The 25117-nt window shown below is 43.8% G+C and overlaps 2 protein-coding genes across 2 annotated transcripts; both read right to left on the reverse strand.

Annotated features, from left to right (window-relative positions):
- Positions 1-10031: 10031 nt before the first annotated feature.
- Positions 10032-11023, reverse strand: LOC118123491 (cytochrome c oxidase assembly factor 3 homolog, mitochondrial). The gene is made up of 2 exons (XM_035180909.2): positions 10824-11023; positions 10032-10251 (listed from the first exon to the last, which is right to left on the reverse strand). The coding sequence occupies exons 1-2, from the start codon at positions 10987-10989 to the stop codon at positions 10145-10147; spliced, it is 273 nt and encodes a 90-aa protein (XP_035036800.2). The 5' UTR covers positions 10990-11023; the 3' UTR covers positions 10032-10144.
- A 411-nt stretch (positions 11024-11434) lies between these two features.
- nags (N-acetylglutamate synthase) lies at positions 11435-17282 on the reverse strand. The gene is made up of 8 exons (XM_035181207.2): positions 16809-17282; positions 15551-15831; positions 15251-15464; positions 14934-15114; positions 14786-14825; positions 14403-14534; positions 13499-13681; positions 11435-13180 (listed from the first exon to the last, which is right to left on the reverse strand). The coding sequence occupies exons 1-8, from the start codon at positions 17181-17183 to the stop codon at positions 12997-12999; spliced, it is 1590 nt and encodes a 529-aa protein (XP_035037098.1). The 5' UTR covers positions 17184-17282; the 3' UTR covers positions 11435-12996.
- Positions 17283-25117: the final 7835 nt, after the last annotated feature.

A 25117-nucleotide genomic window follows, 5' to 3' on the forward strand; every position in this document is an offset into this window, starting at 1 on the left:
TAGAATGAACCTGATTGAAGAAGCCCCGATCGTACGGTGGCTAATCGCCTTCGTCTGTAAGTAGCTTGTGATTTAAATAAGCTGTTTGCAGAAATCAGAGGGTGGAGACAGTTTCTCACGGACTGGACATGAGGACTTGTCTCCACTTCCTCCAGCGATGCAGAAATGCGAAACATCCTTGATACGAACGCAGACATCTGTTGCATCATTGAGGATCAGAGTCGGTGCACGAGCGATGACGCCGAGGTCGCGAGGTCACAACGATTCACACTCTCAACAACTGTGAGTCAGACTCGCCCTGTTTTTTACATCATCAAATAACTAAAACCCAATTTATCAGACACACAAACATCGGTGTGATAAGAACTACCAAATGTGACAGAATACACAATCTTTGACCTTGTCCCTGTCCCAACTGCCAACATGGAGGAGGTGGGGTTTATGGCCTGTACTGCAGCCAGCCACCAGGGGGCGATCAACACGCTTTGGCTTCACTGACATCTCTGTCCACACTAACACGCCTGAAACACGTCACGTGACCACTCAGGTTGCAAATTCTTTGAATACCATCTCGTCTCCGACAACAGGGTCAGGAACTCGTGATTCTCCATGTTTGTCTACGTCATCGTTTACAAACATCTCAGTTTCTGGTTTTAAACTAAATCGGCTCCAGCAGCGTTTTCCAGCTTCTCTGTTTTAAAGAGCTTCAGCCTAAACTCTGGAGTCGTGTGGACGTCCGACGCGTCTGCAGCAGAGTTCAGCTGTTTCTAAACGTACTCGTGTAAGTTTGGATGAAGCTTATATGTCACATCTCAGGAAACTTGGTGAATATATGAGTAGATAGTTTTGTGTTGATGTTCCACCTCATTGTTCCTCGTCTCTGCTGGAGAACCCCGAGTGTCTCGGTCTCATCAACCTCTGAATCCACGTTCAGCTCAGAAAGGATCTGCAGTGAAAACAACAAAGGTTTTTTCACTTTGAGACAAAAAGAAAATTCTCTGAAAAGAAACTTCTCCAGATGCAGCGACTGGTGGGCGGAGCTGAGGGGAGTGGGCGGGTTCCTACTGACGGCTGCTGCTGATTGGCCGATACCACAGTAGATGTGTGTGCTATTGGCTGCTTCTGTTCTGAGACATCGGAGCTGCTGGTTTCTGAGGTGGCTGATGAGATCAGCAGAGGGCCAACAACACACACACACACACACACACACACACACACACACACACACACACACACACACACACACACACACACACACACACTGTGGCCTGGTTTCATCTCTCCCTTCTTTTCCGATTCTTCTTCCCTATCAGACGTTTTCCTTCCGGTAGAAATGGAGCGAGGCCACAACAGAAGTTTCACAAAGTCTCAGTCGACACAGTTGTGAAGATATTTCACAGGATTTGAAGACAAATACACGAACCAGTATTTTCCAGATCTATATCATTTGTGTTTAATTGGTTAATTAGTTATTTACTGATCAGATGAGGTGGATGATAAAGTAAATCTAAAGTGAACAGCCTCAACAGAACCCTGGAATCAGTGGCTCCGCTCATGTGAGCCTCACACCAACTCTGCCATGGGCGGGATGTTGACGCTGAAACAGCAAAGACAGGATCTGGTTATTTCCTGGAGACGTGATGCAGAGGAGCCGATAGTTTAATGAACTGAAGCAGAAGCAGCATCTTCAGACAAGTGAGAGAGTATTCTTTAAGTATTGTCTTCTTCTTTATTGATAAAGCTCCAGATGTGCTGGTCAGAATCCAGAGCCATGAGACTTTTCCCTCATGTGACTTCTATCATGGAGGTGAATCTTCCCTTTCGGCTGCAATGACCACAGCTGTGCAGCCGAGTGACACTGAAGCTGCTGACATGCATTGAACTCCAGATAATTTCAGGAGGACGTCAAGTTGCTGGCGTTTCCAACATGCGACGGAAAAACAACAACAACAGAGATAAATCAGGATGAGAAGAGGAAACATTTACGTAGAGGACGCAGATGTCAACTTTCAGTGATGAGGGACGACGCCGGTGTCGCTGTCCTGCAAACACAAACACGTGATCTCCAGAGCGGAATCTATACGTCACGTCCTGCCTGTGGCTCCGCCCCTCACCTGGACGCTCTGCAGGTCCGAGCGGAGAATTTCCCATTTCTTCATACGTGAAGGAGAAACTCCGCAGAAAGTCCGGACCCATCAGTGCGGACATTCTGCGGAGTTCATGTGTGAGAGTCCAAGGTCAGTGAAACGCTGGTGTCAGATATCGAGTGTCGTTGTGTGACAGTTGTGTGACAGTTGTGTGACAGTTGTGTGACAGTTGTGTGACAGTTGTGTGAGTAACAATGTGATTATCCTCTGTTTATAACAGGACCCAGGATCTGAGCAGCTCTGGAGCTTTTCTGACGACCCCTGGTGGCCTCAATGAGTAACTGCACTAACACAACCAGAACTCCCATTCACTCACACAGACCCTGGGCTCCTGCAGCCCCACCGACTTCCACTGGTTCCTCCACTGGTTCCTCCACTGGTTCTCTTACTGGTTCCACTGGTCCACTGGTTTTACTGGTGTGGGAACAGACAGAGAAATGACAGTGGAAAGGGTGGATATCAGCGGCCGCAGTCGCCACATGTAGGAAAACACTGCAGATTTGGGGTGTTGGGGGAGAGAGGGATGGAGGGAGGGGCGGCTGAGGGTAGAAGAGCGGCGGGGAGGGGGGTGTGTCCTGTAGGATGAAGGGTCGGGTTAGAGGAAGGAGGCGTCGTGTTTCCAGACCAAAGGTAAAGAAAAGTGTCTGTGCCACATTGTTCCAGCTGATCGACAAACACACAACTACACACAACCGATCACAGGTGAACACGCTAAGATCATACTAACAGTTCATCAGAGAGCAAGCTCAGTACTGACTGTTTTAAAATATAAGAACAAAACTGTGAGTCACATAGTTGCACTTAACCTCGAGGTTAATGAGATATGAGATACCACAGACCCATTAACCGCAACATGAACCTAAAACTAATTTAATCTTAACCTTAAAACTCTACGATTTACTGCAAGTCCCCATAATGTGAGAAACTCAGGTCCCCACAACGTGTGTAAAACCTGAATCCACCACAGACACATCATGTTTATATCATGTATAAAGCGTTGAAGGGTCGTGTGCACGTGTCAGAACGTGGACGTGTAACCAGCTCATCACAGGCCGACGCACAGACACATGGTTTCTAACATGCTGCAGTTCTCACGAGGAAAAGAGACAAAGGTGAAAATCACTAAAGGTTCAATTCAAGAAGAAGCAGCAGCAGCTGGATTGGAGAGGATCGTTCTCAAAGGTTCATGGGAGATGAGGTTCCTTATGCTCTTAAAACCATTTCATACACAGGATGTACCTTTGTCTTTCTTCTGTTTTCCAATATTAGTTTTTGTTGTGACTCAAGTGTTTCAAAAGGATCAAAACTCCTGTGGAGAAAAGGAAAGACAGATCTCCTTCCTGACTCAGAGCTGTTCCACGAGTGGACGCTCACGTCTTCATGAGACTCTGGAGAAGCTTCACGCAGAGAAACACAGAAACATTCCCCCGAGTCGGAGACAGGCCCAGAGTTTACTGGACCAACACACAACTCAGCAGGAGCGTTGTGTTAAAGTGTGTGTGTGTGTTGGTCTGGACAGTCTCTCTGGACTGTGAGGGGTGGGGGCGGGGGGGCATCGACCGCCGTGGAGAGCCTCTGACTAAAAGTTGTTTCTGCCATTGATATAGATCAACATCAGCAGGCCAGATGTGTGTGTGTGTGTGTGTGTGTGTGTGTGTGTGTGTGTGTGTGTGTGTGTGTGTGTGTGTGTGTGTGTGTGTGTGTCCACCTTACAGACTGAGGACATTGGGCGTCTGCTCGATTCCTGACCCACGTTCAAAAGTCTGTGTGAAGGTCAGGATTTTATTTCAGGGTTATGTCAATTACCAAAGTTGTTTGTGTGTGTGTGTGTGTGTGTGTGTGTTGTGTGTGTGTGTGTGTGTGTGTGTGTGTGTGTGTGTACATTTGGGTGAGGGGGTGGAGGTCTCCTCTGATTGGACGCCCCTGGATGACGATATGAGTCACCATAAGCATTGTGGGTAGAAGAAGAAGAAGAAGAAGAAGAGTTTTCTCTTTTTGCTTCAGACGCTCTTCCCCCCCCCCCCCCCCCCACACACCCTCCCCGTGGAAAAATCCGATTCCCCATCAACTCGCATCACGAGAGGAACACGAGCTGCTTCTGGTTTGAAAATAAATCTTCAATAACTTCAGAATAAAAGATAGAAAAGTTTGACTTCATGTTCAGGTTTATCAGAATAATGATCTGTGATGTCACCATCGTTCTATATGAGGTTCATTATTTAAAGAGGCGGTTTCCTGCCGCAGGAAAAGATGTTTTCCAGCTGAAGCTGCACAAACGTGGACTGTGTGAGTTACAGAATCATATCAGAGGATTTAGAATCGTTAAAACAACATAACTTTGCTCTGTAGTCTTGATGATTCATCTTCCTGTAATTCAGCTTCAGAAACTGAGTTCAACTTTGAAGATGAAGTGAGTTTGTTCATTCCAGACAAATGTGTCATGCACAGTAACAACGTGTCTCAGGAGTAATGTGCTAAACAAGATAAACACACAACAGTGGGTATAAAACATGAGTTTGGGTCGTTACCACTGAATCCACTAGTGAGGTGGAGGGAACAGAGTGGAGCTGTACTGTATTAGTTTATAGAGAATAATTCAAAACAGTTGATTTCAGAGGATGAGAAAGAAATGAACACACGTCACCATCACTCCTCCTCCTCCTCCTCCTCCTCCTCCTCCTCCTCACATAAGGAAAACTGAGTCGTGGCTGAAGTAAAGAGACCGAGGGACGACTGAGCGTTAACTCCACCTCCTCCATCACTTCTCCTCTTACAGGGTGTGTGTTTTCACCCCGAGCGACTGAACTCCCCTGGAATGTGGGGGAGAGGGAGAGAGAGAGAGAGAGAGGAGAGAGAGAGAAGAGAGAGAGAGAAGAGAAGAGAGAGAGAGAGAGAGAGAGAAGAGAGGGAGAGAGAGAGAGAGAGAGAGAGAGAGAGAGAGAGAGAGAGACGGGAAAATGGCCTCAGCAGCCTCTGCTGTGTTTCTGTTGTTGGGAATCTTTGTTGGACCATGTATGTTTTCACATGTGGAGGCAGAGAGAAATCAGTTGTTCCACAGGATTCAGTCAAATTAAAGCAAAGACCTGGAACCAGCAGCAGAACGTTTAGTTCCACACGACGCAGTGATCGTCTGTTAGAGACCAGATTAAAAAAGACTCATCTAAAGCTACTTTAACTGTTAATTAAAGGCATTTAGCCAATATTAGTAAAACATGCTTAAAGTAACTAAAGTATTGAATACAGAACAATAACTATGATAATTATGATTCATTACATTCAACTTGTAGATGCTTTTGAGTTGAGCTGTGTCGTCCATAAGTTAAGATAAGTTAAGATAAGTTAAGATATCAATAAGATAAGTTAAGATAAGTTAAGATAAGTTAAGATATCAATAAGATAAGATAAGATAAGTTAAGATATCAATAAGATAAGATAAGATAAGTTAAGATTCACTTGTTACAGCAGCAATGAGGACGACTTTATGTGAAAGTATAAAAATAGAATAAAATCAGATAAATACACGGGATGATCGCACAAGGATATATAGAGTATTTGTACATGTGTGAACTTTGAAATAGACATATATATAATTATTATAATAATAATATACATGTCTATATGTACAAATGTAATAGTATACAACATGTAACATTAAGTCACCACACTTTCCCTGGAGGGATAAATCCATTGTGAATGAAATGACTGTAAAATAATAATAATAATAATAGATATAAAACGTTCTGCTCTTTTATCCACACTCTCTGTTCTGTGCTGTTATATTCAGATATCTGTTTATGATATAATAACACGATGGAGCTTCTGTCTGTTGAATCGTCAGAGTCCTGAACATCCTCAGCTGATGATCCAGTCACAGCTGAAGTTGTGGATCTTTAAGTCAGTAAATCTGGTTTAAACCGGGTCACATCTGATGCACGAGTCCGACCTGCAGCGAACAATTAAACAGCAGATTGAATGAGAGCCGCTCAGAGCGTCGGTTTGAGATCCTGCTCACTACGCGTGGCCTGTCCGTGCCTGCCTCACACATACCTCAAGTTCCAGCCTCCGTCTTCTAACAGTTAGTTTCCCTCTGCTCCTCTGGGCTGCTCCTCTTCCTCTTCACCGACAAACATTTACACTACTGAACCAAAGATAAACAGTCAGATCCTGGCCGTGGCAAACTCTATTCCTCCTGTTCCTTATTGATTAAACAACAAGTTCGTTATGAACAGAAACTGCACAAGGTTTATGTTGAATAAAGAAGAGGATGTAAATGAATCTGCTGTTTTATTCAGTCTGTGTCTCGTATGAAAAGATGTTCTAGGACCTGAACTGCAGCAAAACTGACACTGATTCAAACTCAAGTTAACGCTGCAGCAAGTAGAGGATTCAACCAGCAACGTCCCACAATGCACCTGTGATCCACGTCCACTAATAGATGTATTATTGTGATGCAGCGTCTTTTTCTTCTCTTTGCAAACTACAAACACCAGTTGTACAATTTACTTGGCCCACACACACACTCACAGACACACAAAGTCCCCCCACACACACACACACACACCTGCATGGCCCTGAAGTTACACTAGTCTGACCTCTACCTATACAAACACATAAAGACAAGTCTGGACAGGCTGCTGCTGGAGATATAGACACCTACACACATCTACACACCTACACACATCTACACATCTACACATCTACACACATCTACACACATCTACACACACACACACACACACACACACACACACACACACACACACACACACACACACACACATATGCAGGACATGTTGACACAGGAGAGGATATTAAATCATTTATAATGCTGAGGATTTAAACATGAATCTGTAAAGACTGAAAAGATTAAAGAACTTTCACTGTTTCATCACATGAAATAAAAAGTCCTGGTTTTTGACTGAAGCTTCTCAAACACTGAACAGGATCGATCCCTCAGCTTCTCTGTGGTTTGCCTGTGCAGATGTTTAACATCTGTGCAGATGACATGTTTACATGTTCGACCTCCTGACACAGAGGATTTTACAGCTGATGCAAACTGTTAAAACAAGAAAAACTACTTTTATCACACTTTCACAAATAAAGAAGAAACACAATGATGATATTAATCCTTCCTCATGTTTCCTGCTTCACACGTCACCATCTCACCACCTGTTTAGAAACCGTGAGAGTTCCACTGAGATGAACGACCATCATGACTTAAGAAACAAAGAGTTGAGTGAGTGAAGTTCTTCGTCTCTCCAGGTTCTTCCTGTTCACACCGGATCAGACACCGGATCAGACACCAGGTCTGAGCCGAGCTGAACACAGTTATTTAAAGATGTTTTTACCTGAAGCTGTTTTCACTGAGCTCAGTTGATCCAGTTTCTCTCATCGTGCACCTGCAACATGGAATCAGACAAATAACATCTGAAGCTCAATTTAGGTTTTTAATCTCACTTTATTTAAACCCAGTTGTTCTTGTTCTAGTTTCCGTTCAATTGATTCATTTTTCTTTATATTAAATTGTATGTGCTGTGTTTATTCCTCATGCTTTTACTTTTCTCTGTGTCTTGGAATGTCTCGTTAGTTTCTATCCACAGTTCCTACCTCAACTTATTCCTGAGTTAAAATCAAGGTTGAATGAATTTCACTGGATCTGTTGCTTCATGTTCATATTCCGTTTGTTCTCTTTCTACTGGTGAACTCGTTCCTGTTAAACCTTCTCGGCTCTTCCTTCACTCTGTGATCTGTGGGTAAACTGGGTCTGGTTCCTCTGGGTGTGTTTCCACGTCTGTTTGGACTTAAGGACACAAAACGTCACCAAGCTCTCAGTCCTCTCAGTGTAACACGCCCCCTGGTGGATTTCTGAACCGTCTGTGATACACGTGTACTGGTTTTTATTTTTCAGTTGGGGGCAGAGAGCAGCAGAGTTGGCTGAGGAGCAGCCTGGTCACCACAGGGGGGGGGCACCGTGCATTGTGGGAGCACTCTCCAGCCAATCACGTCACTTGGCTCGTTTTAACTGGACGTGTTGTCGACCTCAGGCTCTGAACCCGTCCGGCACCGGACCCGCCTCGGGTAATTCCATGTTACAGTAACTACACAGGAAAGTCTACTTTCAGTAACATGGGGTTAGCTCCATGGTCTGACTTGGGTTCACCCGAGGAAGGCACATGCATGGCGTGCACGTCACACACACACACACACACACACACACACACACACACACACACTCAGGCCTGTGGTTGTTTCTCCTCTTATCTTCTCTCAACCTGATCTGGAATAAAATCACATTCATCCCCAGAAATCTGTGGGAACAACAAACTGCAGCAGAAGATCAGAAGTTAGAAGAAGCTATTGGCCAGTGAGCTCATCCTCCAGGAATTTGATTGGCCCTCCCTGGTTGCCCCCATTGACTGTATATAGTATATATATTAATATATTATATACAAATATATACATATATTAAAACCCCTCCCTCCAACCATTGTGAAGGAGCCGTTGGTTTGTGGAGCAGAGTCGGTGAAGAAGACGAAGATGTAAACAAGACAAACATGAATAAAACCAAGAGAAACAAAATGATGTTCTGTGTCACTTCCTGTCTCTGGGTTTATATTTATGAGTCTTTATTCTGTCCATGTTGAAGCTGTTGAAGTTTCTCACTCTGGGTTTCTGCACTGACTTGATGTCATTTTACACAAACACAAGAATCATGAAACCGTTTGAAATCCCAGTGAAAGAGTTATAGCGCCCTCTAGTGGCCACGCTGGCGAGTTACCACAAGCCTCCCAACAACTGCCCAAACAGACCAGAGATCAGAGAAAAAGATGAAATATACAAATATACTATAACTATAACTGAGCAGTATTTGGTGTAAACACACACTTTCTCTCAGGCTTCTACATTCAGTTTATAGAACGACTTCACTGTTAATTTACTGCTCAGTATATAAACTGCTTATAGTTCTATATACTGAAAGTTCCTCATGTGGGTCTAGAAGTCGTTGTTGTAAAAGCTTCATTGTTCTAGATTCTCTGGAGTTTCACAGCATCAGGAGGTGAAGCTGATGAACCTCGACTGTAAAAGACAAACCACTCTGATAAATGAAACCACCTGAAGTCACAGTGTGATGTGGATGAATTAAACTGGGTTCAATGGTTCTAACTCTCTGTGGAATCTGCCCAGTCGTTTTCAAGCAGCGGAAATGAACTGGGCCCTGTGATTGGCTGGTGACCTGTCCAGGATGTAGTCTGCCCCAATGTCAGCTGGCTCAACCCGTGACCCTCCGGAGGAACAGAGGGAAACTGATTTAAAGAAGATGTAGATAATCCACCATTTCATTGACCTTCAGTTATACTTCAAAAGGTTTACCCTCATCAATGCTGCTAAAACCTTTATCTTGGTGTTCTCCTTTACACTTGACATCTATTGCACTTCTGTCCATCCTGGGAGATGGATCCTCACGTGTCTCTGAGGTTTCTACCTTCTTTACCTGTTAAAAGGGTTTTTAGTAGTTTTTCCTGACTCTTGTTGAGGGTTAAGAACAGAGGATGTCACACCCTGTTAAAGCCTATGAGACAAACTGGGATTTGTGAATATGGGCTATACAAATAAAATTTGATTGATTGATAGAATTTGGTACAAATAGGAATGTTCTGTAAAGAAAACTCCTTTTACACCCGATAGATATTAATATACATTAAGTATTTGTTACTCTTTACTTTGTACATGTACTGAATTGTAGGCTTATATGAGAATTTCTAGGATAAGTAAATAAATAAAACTCTATTGTGGATTCACTGGAAGATCTGGATCTGTACATATTTAGTGTTTCCACATGTGAAAAGTACAACGATCAACACAAATAACAAAGTTCACAAACCGTTGATTTCATTTGTGAGTTTTATGAAACCCAAACAGAAAAGAAACATAGTGAGTTCGTCCTTGTTAAATAAGTTAGAGTGGCTGTGATGTCACAGGTGCTGATCCCCAGCAGCTCAGGAGTTGGCTCCAGTACGAGGTCCTCGGTAGATCCGGATCCTGGACTCTTCATCCAGCTCCTCCACGATTCTCTCCTGCTTCACCGACAGGATGGTGTAAGTGACTGGAGACGGCAGGTTGAAGGAAACAACACTGTGTTCAGTGTAGAGACCATTAGTATCTGTGTTAAATCATCTTTAAGTGTACAGGACATTCATATAATGTCCCTGACTTGAGTCTATGTAAGGAGAGGGACCTGTCTATGTAAAGGTGAGGGACCAGTCTATGTAAAGGAGAGGTCGGAAGTCGTAAAGAACAGGTAAACAGTGAAGGACCAGTCTATGTAAAGGTGAGGGACCAGTCTATGTAAAGGAGAGGGACTAGTATATGTAATGGTGAGGGACCAGTCTATGTAAAGGAGAGAACAGGTAAACAGTGAAGGACCAGTCTATGTAAAGGTCAGGGACCAGTCTATGTAAAGGTCAGGGACCAGTCTATGTAATGGTGAGAACAGGTAAACAGTGAAGGTTCATTATACATGAAGGTTTGGGACCAGACTATGTAAAGGTCAGGACCAGTTGGGTCAGGGACCAGTCTATGTAAAGGTCAGGGACCAGTCTATGTAATGGTGAGAACAGGTAAACAGTGAAGGTTCATTATACATGAAGGTTTGGGACCAGACTATGTAAAGGATACACATCCCCACCACGAAGGCTCCGATGCCCAGGCCGGTGATCAGGTTCCTTCTCCGGAGCCGCGGCGCGTTCTTCCTCCAGAGCTCCAGCTCCTGTTGCCGGAGGAGCCGCAGCTTCTCAGCCGCGGTCCCGGTTCTGTCCCCGGGTCCCGATGACTTCTCCTCCATGTTGGATCATCAGCTGCTGAATACATCCGGTTACATCACATGACCCGGAACAAGGAGGAAAACACAGGGAACCGCTCACAGCGCCACCTACAGTGATGGAGTGTGTACAACTATCCCATAGTTATTAACCTCTTTATATATTTAACTATTATATATTTTTTATAATCTGCTGTGGTGTTTTAATCTCTGGTTTCTTGTACAGTTAATTCAAACAGTGTCTGTAATGCACATAAAATATATTTGTAATTATATAAGGTCATTTTATTTCTGTTGATTAGTCCTCTGTCATATAATTTTCACATTTAATTTCACTGTAGGTTATTACAATATAATACATGTAGTTAAATAATCCCAAACACAGAGGGCAGTGCGGTGCCGAGGAAGTAAACACACACACACACTTCATCTTGACATCTGAAGAAGCAATAACCAAATACAAAAGTCATTTGTTTGAAGTAAAGATTCCAGGTTTATTCTGATGATTTCTACAAACAGTCACAACCTGATACTGACAATAAATCAAATCAGATTTACCATCTTTCTTTCATTTATCTCTCAGCCCATCAGTTGCAAAGTCGTGTCCTGTCTTTGCAAATGGATTCACCACAAAATTCAAACAACAGTTTCATCTTAGAAAGAATAAAACTCGACACAGTAAAACTAAACCATGTTTCTCACCATTCTGCAGTGATCGGCTCCAACAACACGTCAGAACCAAACTGAAGGAAGCTCCACTAAATCTCAAACATGAGCCTGAACTAAGAAAAAACTAATCTGGTCTTATCAAGATAATATTTCAAATGAAAAGTACAGAAAAGTTTAAGGGTTGAATGCACGAGGGCAAATATTTAAGACTTTTATTGGTTAAGATTGACTTTAAGATCCATGGATACCATGATTGTGTTTGTAAGTTTTATAACTTATCAAAGTTATGCATTAAAAATATGAAATTATTACAAGTACTGATATCTATAAATAGACTGTAAGTAAACTAGCAGCTTGTTCACCTGATTTTATGTAAATTTAAAAAAGGTCATTTGACTCAGGTCCATGATTCTTGATTCTTGAACCTCTCACTCACACACACACACACACACACACACACACACACACACACACACACACACACACACACACACACACACACACACACACACACACACACACAGTAACTGTATTGAAATATATTTTAAAAATAGTCAGCCGGATATGCCTGCCGTCTCCAGACTAATTCACATTCTTGAATGGTTTTGAAAAGTGGTTTAATTTCTTGGTTTGTTTTTGATTCACAGAAGAGCCGGACGACCAATCAGAGCAAAGAACTGAGCGACGCAGCCGAGTGGAAGAAGAAAGTAAACTCCAGCTGTTTGTTCTTCTTCTCTGAGGATAAACCGTCAGTTACAGACACAGCTTCAGCCGTGCTCCCATTGGACGCTCCTCAGTCGGTCACTGCATCCAACCCCCCCCCGGTGAGATTATTGTTTTGGATCAGTATTGTATGTATCGTATTGGTCCGACCATTTTCCGGACGGAGGGAAGTCGGTCTGGACGGAGTGCGGCCAGACAGCAAGTGAATAAATGTGAGTTCGCTGACTGGTCAGGTTTCCAGGCTAATACAGAGCGCCCCCTAGAGCCACAGGACACATCACACAACTGTCTTCAGTGTGAGGCTAAGACCCTGAAGTGACTGTACTGAAGCTCCGAGGCTACCGAACAGAAATATGTAAGTGTGAAATGACTTCAAGTATCGGCTGTATAGTCACTTAGAACTATACCAAGCTCTAAAAAAAATTGAGAATGATTTTAGTTTGTCAAAATACAGCTTGTGTGTAATCCTCCACAGCGAGGAAGCTTTGGTTTTCAAGTGCCGTGGTGGAAACCAACAAAACACCAGAACTGGGAAAAAGAGCAGTCAGAGCAAAAACTTGAAAAAACTCTGTCTCAGGCTGAAGAATAAAAAACCTAAAACAACTCCAGTGCTGAACCCAGCGGCTCGGAGGAGGCGGCTCAGGATCCCGCGGCCGGCGGAGGGAGCTGCTCGGCGGCGGTGAGAGAGGAGGAGTCGTGGAACGAGTCAGGAAGGTTCTTGACGTACTCCACCAGCTCGTAGGAGTCTCTGATGTCCGTCAGGCCGAACCAGAAGACGGTCCACAGCCCGTTAACAAAGCTGCCGTCACAGTGTTTGAAATACCTGGACGCACAGAGGGAGGAGGTTGATGTAGATTCATGATGTAACCAGACGTCAGGGCTTTGTTTAAATCATGAAACAACAAGTGAACAGAGGCAAGAAAAAGTGAGATCAAACTTTGGACTTAAATGCATTTAACTTAAATACAACGTCCCAGTGTACAAGTAAACCTGCAGCGACTGCATCTCATCCTCAGCAGACACTTTAAAACTGTAGCACTGAACTTTCAGTCATTTTAGGGTGATACTCGTCAGAAGTTGGTTGGTTTGAGTGTGTGTGTGTGTGTGTGTGTGTGTGTGTGTGTGTGTGTGTGTGTCGTACCACGGGTTGATCCTGTTGGTGGCTCTCGACCTCCAGAACAGTTTGCCCAGGTCCTGCCTGATACACTCCCACAGGACGTGGCTGGTGCCCTGGCCCTGTTTGCTGCTGCTCACCACAAACTTATCCAGGTAGGGCGTGCCGCTGTTCACCGGCTCCATGGTGATGATGGCTGCGGCGCTGTAGCTGGAGGAGTCAGAGAGAGGCTCAGCTGAGTATGAAGCACCGAGAGGAGCAGGAGAATCCAGTCAACTAAACAATGCAGATCATGAAATCATGATCCTCGACGTGGAAGATAAAACCACATTGAAATCCACTTGATCCAGATTGTTATTCAGATCTGCACCAAACTGACTCATCGACATCAGTTCCTTAAACATCTTGTTTCATCAAAATCAATTAATTATTCTCTGGGAAAAGTGTAAATGTTAAAGAAGGTAAAAACAATTCCTGGATCTGCTCCTTTACTCAGACTCACAGCACATTTTAATGTTCTACCAAGTTTCATGGAAATCTGTTCGGATGTTTTTGCGTAATCCTGCTGAGAACTCTGAGATCTGTTGGTGTCATTTTGATGCTTTTTAAAACGGTGACACTTCTCAACAACAGAGGCTGTGAATGAATGAAGTAATGTGGCAGATGAAAAGCCCAGCAGTGCCTCCTGGTGGACAAAGGGAGCTACATATCCAGGGCCTCACTCCGACACAGCAGCACCATGAAGTGTAGTGAAAACTGAAGGTGGTGAAAACAACTCCCATGGATAAGAAATACAAATGACCTCTTCCACCTCAGCTTAGATTCATATATTTGACGTATGTAAGGAGGAAAGGAAGCAGGTTAGAATTCAAACCCTGACCTGGATTGATTTTAAGATTTCAGACATTTGATCTGTAATAGTATCACCCACCCTTCAGAAAGGTAGATCGAGTGCAGTCGTCCCTTTAGCGAGTCGATGTAATCTCCCCTCAGAGTTTTATCAAAAGACTTGTTGATGAGAACCATCAGACGCTCCACATCAATCCCATCCAGAGAGCTGTACCTACACACACACACACACACACACACACACACACACACACACACACACACACACACACACACACACACACACACACACACACACACACACACACACACACACACACACACACACACACAGGAAACAAGTATTTACTTTACATGCTATAAATACAGTGTTTTCATGTATTTTTGCTTTAGTTTAAAGGAGCAGATTTCGGGTGAAGACTCCAATTAGAAGTTTGTGTATAAGTAGGTGTGTTGTCTACTTACCGGTGGATGGGGTCTCCGTTTTTAAAGAGCGTCCCCGACCCTAAGAGGGAGGACCAGACGAGATGAGGCAGGTTTAACCTCATGCCAATTCACACCTTAAAGTCCGTGCACGTGTGTGTGAGCATGTGGGAGAATCGTCGTCTCTCACCTCGGTGGCTGAACAGCTCCGTCAGCATCGTGTTGGCGGAGGTGATCACAGCGGAGGACTCGGTCGGCAGCTGGTTGAGCAGTCGGGCGATGGTCGCCACCCGGTGGCACTCCGCGGCGCTCAGACCCGCGGCCAGGGACAGACTGGGCAGGTCGCCAGGCAACGACACAGTTCCCAGCACCTGGAGCAGAAGATGTTCAGGAGAAGTTGAAAATGGTGAAAAACACTGGAAGCTGAGGATGGTGCTGATTGTAAACATCTCAGTTTCTGCTCATCCAGACTGAAACCAGGCGTATCTGCAGCAGAGTGGACGTTACCTTGCTCTCTCGGCTGCGGAGGCCCCCGGAGTTGTTCAGGAACATGACCTTGTGCGGCTGCAGGGCTCGAGAAATGGCTGCCGTCACTTCTGTCGGGTCCAACATCACTGAGCAGCCTCGGGCGTCCCTCCCCACGGGACAAACCAGTGGGATTGTCCCGCAGTCCAGGGTCCACTGGAGGAGGCTGGGGTCCACAGCGACGTAGTGTGGAGCACTGGGAGGGAGACGGGACAGAGACGGGTGTGAGGACAGTGAAGACGAGATGATGGATGATACGTGACGTCAACCTGAAGCCCTCACCTGCTTCCTCGTGGGGCTTCGTGCTGCAGGAGGAAGGACTCGGCGGAGAAGAACGGCAGGACGGTGGCCGAGTGGTGCTGCAGAGCCTCCGTCAGCTGCTGGCTCCGCTCCACCAGGCCCCGGCTGCACCGCGACCCGGCGTCCGCCTCAGCAGGCCCCGCCTCCTCAGAGGCCGACCAGCCCATCACGACCACCGGCTTCATGTCCATCCGCTGCAGGAAGGAGAGGCCGAAGGCCAGACTCTGCACCCGGTCCCTGCTGTCCGACACCGAGCTGTCCACCTGGGAGAGACAAGCCCGGCCAATCAGAAACCGCTAATCAACAAGAGGCTGAGTTTCATCAGCCAACAAAACAAAGCAGGTCATGAACTCTGCTGTGGAAGAAGAACGAGGTTTAAACCCTTGATTCAGATTTTTATTTGGACAAATTAAAATTACACACACTGTTCACACAGAGATACAGACTGTGCAGCTGCTCTCAGATACGGTGAAACGAGAGCGATTAACATATTAATCACATGAACACGTCAACAGGCTGACAGCTGTTGATCTTTATTTGATTCTATATTTTTATATCTCTAGTGTTGTATTTTAAGTTTTACTCTTGCCCTGTTTCAAATACACTTACATCTGCTTTACCCTTATTGTAAATGTTTACTATGTTTGTCTAATGCACAACTTTGTATAGCTTCAGTTATTTATCTTTAAATCTGTATTTATATTTGGCTTCTATCTGTTCATCTGTCTCAAGCTAAATGATAATAACTATAACAGTAACTTGCCAAATTGAATCCAAATAAATAACAAATAAACACGATAACATAAAAAGTGTAGTGACTTGAAGAAGTTGGTAATTAATTCAACATGGTTGATTTTCGCGCTCGTGGTGAACGTTTCCATGGCAACAGAAAGCTCATCCAATCAGACGTCCCCGTTCCACCTGAGGATTGTGGGTAGTGTAGTATTTATAATAAATAAAACATAATAAATCAGGTTTTTAAACACAGTTGATAATTTACAGACTTGTGGCTTCTACAGGTAAATATAATATAATATAATATAATATAATATAATATAATATAATATAATATAATATAATATAATATAATAATAAAACCAGTCTCCTAGTTGGTGCTGATTCTTCCTTTGATGGTTAAAACATTGGCTGATCATTAAAATCTTTCCCCAGAGAACAAAGAGGATTAAATCTTTATCTTTATATGAAGTTTAATAAGAACCGAGTTAAAGTGCGGACCCACCTCCAGGACCGCGAAGGCCGGGGACTGGGCGGCCGCGGCCCTCTGGAACTGGGTGAGCCAGTACCGGGCCTCCCGGGGGTCCCCGCCGACCTCGCTGAGGAAAGCCTTCACGTCCCGGTAGATCAGGGTCCGGTTCGCCGGCATGTGTCGCTCCGCCGCGGAGGAGCTCCCCGGGTGCTCCTGCTGGGCCAGAGCCGCGGCTCTGCCTCGCTTCCCGGCCGCGTCGGAGCTCACCATGCGGGGGTGAGGACCCAACAACCTCCGCTGCCTCAGCCCGGAGCTCTGCGTCGGTACCGGGACGCTCGGGCCGGACAGGTACTTCCCCGCCAGGACCACGGCCCGACAGCCGCAGGAGCCGGTGTGTGCTTTGGCCATGCTGCGGGACACGGGGCTGCGGGACACGGGGCTGCGGGACACGGGGCTGCGGGACACAGGGCTCCGTCCCCGGGGCTGAGTGAGGGCTGGGGCCGGGGGAGGGGGGGCAGGTCACCGGGGTGCGGCTGCTGCTGCGTCGGCACTTCTCACGTTTCATCATCCGGAACATGGAGCCACTGACATGATGCTGCCGAGCACCAGAGGGTCGGGGGTGAGATTCCCCTCAACACTTTTATCATTTTAATATTCATAACCTCATTTATATTGAACTTTCAGAAAGTACATTTACAAAGTGCTTCACACATTAAAACACAAAACACCTGCAGTTACACATTTATTGTAATTAATAGTAAAAATGAAACAGAGAGAAGTGAAGGATTCAGGATCTTTGTCACCAGACTCAGGTACAAGGAAATTGTTAAAAGATATTTTATAAAATATGTTTAACATAAGAAAAGATAAAACACACACTGGGGGAAACTCAGCTGTTACAGCAGCAGGCAGCTCAGGATGAGGTAGACAGGAGAATACAGAAAAAGAATAAGACAATAGAATAAGAACAAATATTACAAATTAATAAGAAAGTGCAGAGTATGTAGATTATATTTGCACCTTTTCACTGCAGTGGTTTGTCTGAATTGTTATAAGTAAATATCAGTGGCACAGGAGGATTGTACGAGTAAGTCAGAATCTGTTTTGTGCATCAGAAGAACCGTTTGTACATAAACACACAAAAAGTAGTTTCCTGTTAAAAGAGGATATTAAGGCAACTGGACATTTCTGACCTGAAACAACAACTTTCCCTTCGGAACCATTCGATCTGTGGAGCTCTGACTTCCCACAGACACGTTCAGCATCAGTCCTGCTCCAGAGGTTCACTCCTTCATGTTGGAGGGAGAAGGTTCATCGACTCATCAGAGGGAAACAGGAGAAACTCTGTGGTCAGTGATGTTTCTTATTGTTGTCATCATGACGTCAGAGGTCTTCAACCCAAGTGAAGTAGTTATTTAAACAAGGTTCCACTGAACTTAACCTTTACTTCATAAACCTGATGTGTCTTGATCTGTAGCCGTAGGAAGACGAAGGACGTCATCCTGCAGGTCGGATAGCTTCAGAGTGGGTCTCTGTGTCCCCCTCACAGGCTAAGTGCTATAGATCCTGATGGATAATAGACTCTGTAAGATCTTTATTAGAAGTAAACATGGTCCGTTGCAGTGACACTGACCCAAACTCTTATTTCCATCCAAAGTTCCAGTTTACTGCATCTTCACTGAGTCCACAGACCATAATAACACCAGCCCCCCGTCACCCTGACAACCAGCTCAGTGACTTCAACACTTTATTTTTACACTGTAAGAAATGTTCCCACTGGTTTATTCTCTTTATGTGAAGCCAAATGTATTTATAACTCTTCTGGGTCTTCACTGATGTCTTCATGCTTCTGTCTCTGCTGCTTCCTTATCTCTGTCTGTCATCAGGCTGGACTGCATCTGCCCGAGTGCCCTCAGGCAAACACACACACACACACACACACACACACACACACACACACACACACACACACACACTGAGTGCTATGGTGCACGTACTGTATAATCTCCAGGAAGTGATTAGGGGGTGTGAGATCAAAGGTTTTGTGCAACGGGAAAACATTCCTCCCCCATCTTCTCCGGGGGCAACAAGGACGGCCATCTTGGTTCTGTTTGACTGCTTCGAAACGACTGACGCTCAGAAAACTTTCACAAAGAGACAGAAAAACTTCAGCATGGGTTCTACGCCCAAAATAATCTTCTCAGTTTTATCAGCCTGGTCAGATTTGGACCATCTTTCCTTCAGGTTCCACAGGAGATCGACTTCATGTGTCGACTCTTCACAGCCGATCATCACAGATCCAACTGAATCTATTCAAAATGAAGGATTGTCATTTTTAAAAAAGGGACGTGAATATACTTAAAGTACTGAAGTTTCTCTTTATCCCCAAAACATGATGATCCTATGTCCTGGTAAACAAAATGCTTAGTCATGATTTTAGTTATAGCTTCATAATAAAGTAACTGACTGAAAATAATATATATGCAAATACACAAACATAAGAATGTACATGCATTCATTCATTACTGTATTTATTATCTTTTATTTAATTTAGTCCACATAAACAAGCTCCTCAAAATATTGATATAAATCAATACAGCAATACGGTAAAAAAAAAAAAACACACACACACACACACACACACACACACACACACACACACACACACACACACAATGATCAAATCTAACTGATTAAAAGTTAAATCTACTGAAGAAATTTACTTTTACTGGATGATTCCATCTTCTGCTGCTTTGTACTTGACTATACATCGCAGGTACTGTTCTACTACGTTATATTAATAATACTTTATACGAGTTTTACTACTTCAAGTTCGTCTCGCTGACAAATTACAACTGAAACAACACAACTGGACGGATTTCAATGAAACTCAGTGGAAGGATTTTGGGTCAGAGATGAACTCATTAAATTTAGGTGCAGATCTGTATCAGGAATTATTCCCACTTTCTTTAACTTTGTGAGTTACAGTAGAAAGTTTTTCACTGAATTCTCTGAGAATTACTCGTGAATCTTGATGTAATAATCAGACACATTGAGAGGACAGATGTCTGTGTGTGATTTGGTGCAGGTTGATTGAACTGAATGAGGCTGTTTGAGGTTTGAACTCGACTCAGCCACGTTCTAGTTTGTTCAATGAAATGATTTTTCTCGTTTCTCCTCACTTGACCTGCAGATATGAACAGTCTGAAGAACAGTAGAGGGCAGTAGACACCAGGGTGTGTGTCTGTGTGTGTGTGTGTGTGTGTGTGTGTGTGTGTGTGTGTGTGTGTGTGTCTCCTGGAAGCCGGCCCAGCCACTGTTTGACTGACAGCGTGCGAGTCAACACCAACTGAAGATATGATGATGATGCGGCTCAGCGAACTCTCAAGTTAAAACAGCTTTCGGTGCTTTTGAAGTGACACCAGCTTCAGATGTCGTTTCAGTCGTCTGTGTGAAACGTGACCTTCGTTGAACACAGTAGTCAACGTGTGTGAGTCACTGGAAAATCTTTACACAACTACAATAAGACGTTTCTGCACCAGAACAGATGAGAAACTTCCCACAGCAGATTGATGCGTTTAGGGTTTTAGATAAAACACATTTTCAAGAGGCTCTGCAAATAAATGTGTTTCATATTCTTGTCAAAGCCTCTGAAACCCATTTAATTCAGATGTACTGGTTTGTCAAAGGTCGGTGAGAGAGTCCTCCTCCACTGGTCCATCATTTACATCCAGTCAGTCATCGTCAGAGGACAAGATACCCTGAAGGGTTCAATTCTCTCAATAAATCTGTTTCTGTGTCCCTGTCTTCCCACCTGTCTGTACGTCTGTCTGCACGTCTGTCTGCACGTCTGTCTGTGTGGGTGGTCATTTAATCACAGGCTGTCTGTGGTCCTCCATCCTCCTGAAGGCGAGAGGGCAGATTAAACATCTCTGATTAGACAGGCAGCAGCTTGTGTGAGCGCAGATCCGTCAGCGAGGGGCGTCACGGAGACGTCTCTCAGCTTCGTCTTCTCTGTTACAGGACAGAACTGCACCGAGTTCACGGTTCAATAACAAAGTGATTCTCTTACAGTTTCAGATCAGAATATGTTTTATAAAAAGCCTGTTTGTCCCTCAGCCACATCACAAACACAATAAAGAGAATCCAACATTTAACCTATAGATGTGACGGCTTGGAGAAATAATAACAGCTCAATAATAAGTCGTACAAATAAATCACAATAAGACACATAAAGCAGATTTATGGGTTTTAAACTTGCAGAATAATTTGGGGGAAAGATCGTTGAAATTGAAAAACAGAGGAGAGGTAGAGACGTCAATGTATTTCAGCCATAACAGACAAATAATGTACTTTAAAAATATTCTAATATTACTTTACAACACTGTAAAAACGACCATAAGTTCTGAGGCTTTAATATTTATATTTTAAAGTTTCAATGTCAAAATTCTTCTGTTGTTATCTGGTGATTTGATTTTTTAAAAACATGTTTGGAGACATTTCACCCAACATACATAAAAGAAATCTAAGTTCTCACAACTTATAAATAATAAATCAATTTGTATAGTGTTGCTGGTAATATTCTTATTCTCCTAATGTCAACACATATTAAACTGAACTAATATCGTCCCAGTGATTTATTTTAAATCACCACAGCTTCTGGTGTGAAAGCACATAACAGATAAAGCTGAAATTAGAACCTGACAAATGCACATTTAAATCTTAACCCGATGAAAACTGTGTTCATATCTAATGAGACTGTGACCGGTCAGATCAGGGCTGAGGATTGTTAGTGAGAGTCGCTGCTGTTTGTATTTGTCCTAAATGTTCAGGATGCAGTGAAGCTTCAGGAACTGGCTGGAACATTTTCACGTGCAGAGACGATCACTGACATTAAAACGACTAAATCCCAGTAAAAGAAAAGAAGAAACAGTGAAAGACGTTTGTCGAGCGTGAGGCAGGTGAAGCATGATGAACATTCAGCTCAGTCAAACCACTGATGAGCTGTAGAACATGACTGCAGATGTTTCTACCACCCGTCATGTAGAGAAAAGATTGATTTTAATAGAGGAAACTACGGATAAAGTCTTTTGTCTACGTTGTGGTTGACGTGTCCCTGATTTCAGTGTTTTCCTTTTTAAATCACAGACCTTCCCTCCTACTGAACTGTCCTCTGACCCTTTAGCTCTGAACACTTTGTCCTATGAAGCCAGAGGCACCTCCACATCCATCCCTCTCTCACGCTCCCATTCATGCTGCCACTTGTACGCTAATAAAATAAAGTGATTAAAACAAAGCGCAGAAGGGACTCGTGTGTAAAATGGAGCATTCTTCACCGAACTAAATGAGAGGCTGCTTTGAAGCCCGGCAGACAACACGCAGCGGCGCAGACGCCCACAGCTCCTCGGCGGTGCCACCCTGCCGCTCTGCCACCCTGCCGCTCTGCCACCCTGGTGCCACACAGCCACTTGAAACGCTGAATTAGAGTCGGTCTGTTGGCGGATTTGGATGCAGAGTCCGGGTGGGCTCATTGGTGTGGTTGGACATGTTGGTGAAATGTGGTTATGTGTGGGTATAAAGTATTTACTCTGGTGGTGGCAGACTGTGTGTGTGTGTGTGTGTGTGTGTGTGTGTGTGTGTGTGTGTTTGCTCTCTGTATATCCAAACATATGATCTCCTCATTAAAATGTCACTACACAGAACATTGAGAACTAAACAGGGCATCAGGTGCAGTCACTGTATTTTACTACGACGTAAACAAACACACGTATCTCACCGATCGGATTTAGCTTTTGATTTATTTTGCTAAGGTTTGAAAATGTTCTCTTCAATTTGATTTTTGCTTAGAAAAATATTGGTGACACCTCATTTTTATTTTACTAACCCTGAAGAAGTTTGTTAAATAGATATATTTCATCTGGTTACTTATGATGATATTATTTTGCATTGGGGTTTATATTCATTTTGTACATCTACAACCATTTGAAGTGCTCTAACTCCCTGTTTTCCTAACCAGCAATAACAACAAGAAAATTAATTCTTTGGATTAGGCATCGATTGATCAGGAAGAGATAAATTCATCTGTTCAGTCACTTTAGATGATGTACACTTTATAAGTATTGATTCAACAATTAAAATGTACTTTTCATAGAATTAGAATGAGTCAAACAGATAATCTGAGAACAAGTCGATATTTTTTGTGCACACAATAGTAAGTAAACATTTTTTTACTTACTTTTATTAACAATATTAAAGCTTTGTTTTTTATTTAAACGTTCACTGTTTGAATGATGGAAATGGAAAATGCAGAAACACAACATCCATGTGAACTGTTTGTGAAACAGAAGTAGAAAAGGAGTTTGTGGAACATTCTCATCAGAGAACAGTTCTTCACTTGGTTCAGTGCACGGCCGGTTACTGAGAACTCGGGGAGCCACACACACACACACACACACACACACACACACACACACACACACACACACACACACACACACACACACTGAACATTAACTACTAACTTGCCGTCATCTTCCCATGACCTTAAAATGAAGTGATTCAGGTCTTGATTTGTTACGTGTGTTTTCAGGGTCAGTGTGGACAGAGGTCGTTTCAGTATTTTCAAATGGAAGCGTAGTCGTGAAGCCTTAGGTCCTCACAACATGAGGAACACACACACACACACACACACGTCCTTGTATTTCATCCCATCCAAGTGTTTTTTTTCCTCTTACACTCTGAACACCAGTCTCTTTTGTTTTTGCCCTAAGTTCTGGTGAAATTCCAACTGGAGGCGAACGGGGCAGGAGAAGGACGGAGGAAAAACATGTTGGAATTTTCTTCTCCTCTCAGATCTTCAGGGTTTCACAGCAGCAATTACACAGAAGTGTTACCAGATGCTTCTCGGCACCGTCGGACCCGAAGAAACCACGTATCTGCACAAATCCACTCCGTCCTCCGCGGTCCGACTGAAAAATACTTTTCTTTCCCCTAAATTTTAAATTTACGCCGAAGCAGATTGGAAAATGTTTGAATTGGTTTGTTTAGAAACTTCCTCGGGGTCGATGGGACTCCGTCTGAAAAGTGAAACATCCGCTCGGAGGAAGAGAAACACTGCGATCGTAGTTACGTGGTTATTTTCTGACAGCAGCGTTTGGTTTCTGCAGTCTTATCTTATCCTTGAGCCTTGACTCTGAACTCTGTCCAATTAAACACACACATGTCACACACAGACACACACAGACACACACATGTATTAACACATACATGCACCTACATATGCATGGGTATGTTACACATTAATGTAGAATCAGTTTGCAGACGTACCTGCTCTCCTGCAAACAAACACTTAGTTAAATCCACATTTTCTGGCTCGCCAGCGACGCAGTGACGAGCAGTTAATCACTGGTTATTCCCTGTGTCATCCATCACTCAGCTACAACAACACAACGTTGTTATCTGTCGCTATTAAAGCAGCACGTTGAAAACAAAACCAGACTTTTCCAAACCTACTCACCAACACAACCATTTGAATAAACTCGTTACAAGTTAAATTCCTTCAATCAACACGGAGGCGTTATTCATTACGTGTGACTCTAAAGTCTTTTAAATGCAGCGTTTTACTGCATATTTTACTGGGTGAGTTTAATCTGTCAAAAACCTCCTTCACCTTCTAAAGCTCATTTTCAAAACAACACCAGAAATCTGTGTGTGTCCATGTATGTGGAACCGTTTTATTCTTCTCACCTTCACACGATTAATACAGATAAACGTTTAATAAACAGGCCGACAGCACCTTGCAGTCAGTGGGGGTGGGGTGGTTGAAATGTAATGTATGAAAAAATAACAGCAGCTCAGTGAATCATTCAAACCAACACACGTGAACAGATATATAAAGAATATATATCTAAACTATCTACTTTGGTCCACGCCCACTGTACGGGGCCAATCAGAGAAATAAGAAAGATCCATTATGACAAATCAAACTGTTCTGACATCGGTCGCCGTCTCGCTGGCTTAACCTCCGAGTGGATCAGCTTTCAAATGGGAGCTGGAGCTGGAGGCCGTTTGTAAACTGGAAACTAAATACCTGATGTGGGCACACAGAGGGATTATGGGTATTTTAGGGTTACGTGGGTGAGCTGTTCTCTGACAGAGGCACACTGGGGTTTGGATTCAGAGCAGAGACACATTCGATATGTGCACAGACACACACAGACACACACACACACACACACACACACACACACACACACACACACACACACACACACACAGAGAGAAGCTGCCTCGTTCTCAGTTTCTCCTGGAGTCTCGAGGGAGCCGGTAATTGCTCCGGAAGC

The sequence above is a fragment of the Hippoglossus stenolepis genome, chromosome 16 (assembly GCF_022539355.2).
Source record: "Hippoglossus stenolepis isolate QCI-W04-F060 chromosome 16, HSTE1.2, whole genome shotgun sequence".
In the NCBI taxonomy this organism is placed as follows: Eukaryota; Metazoa; Chordata; class Actinopteri; order Pleuronectiformes; family Pleuronectidae; genus Hippoglossus; species Hippoglossus stenolepis.

What these genes read in the sequence shown, in the direction of transcription:
- LOC118123491 (XM_035180909.2), bottom strand. Translation starts at nt 10,989, where the DNA reads ATGGAGGAGAAGTCATCGGGACCCGGGGACAGAACCGGGACCGCGGCT. An exon ending in AGCCTTCGTGGTGGGGATGT is followed by an intron (nt 10,252 to 10,823) that starts GTATCCTTTACA and finishes TGCCGTCTCCAG; the next exon opens with TCACTTACACCATCCTGTCG.
- nags (XM_035181207.2), bottom strand. Translation starts at nt 17,183, where the DNA reads ATGGCCAAAGCACACACCGGCTCCTGCGGCTGTCGGGCCGTGGTCCTG. An exon ending in CGGCCTTCGCGGTCCTGGAG is followed by an intron (nt 15,832 to 16,808) that starts GTGGGTCCGCAC and finishes TGTCTCTCCCAG; the next exon opens with GTGGACAGCTCGGTGTCGGA. An exon ending in GGAGCTGTTCAGCCACCGAG is followed by an intron (nt 14,826 to 14,933) that starts GTGAGAGACGAC and finishes CCTCCCTCTTAG; the next exon opens with GGTCGGGGACGCTCTTTAAA.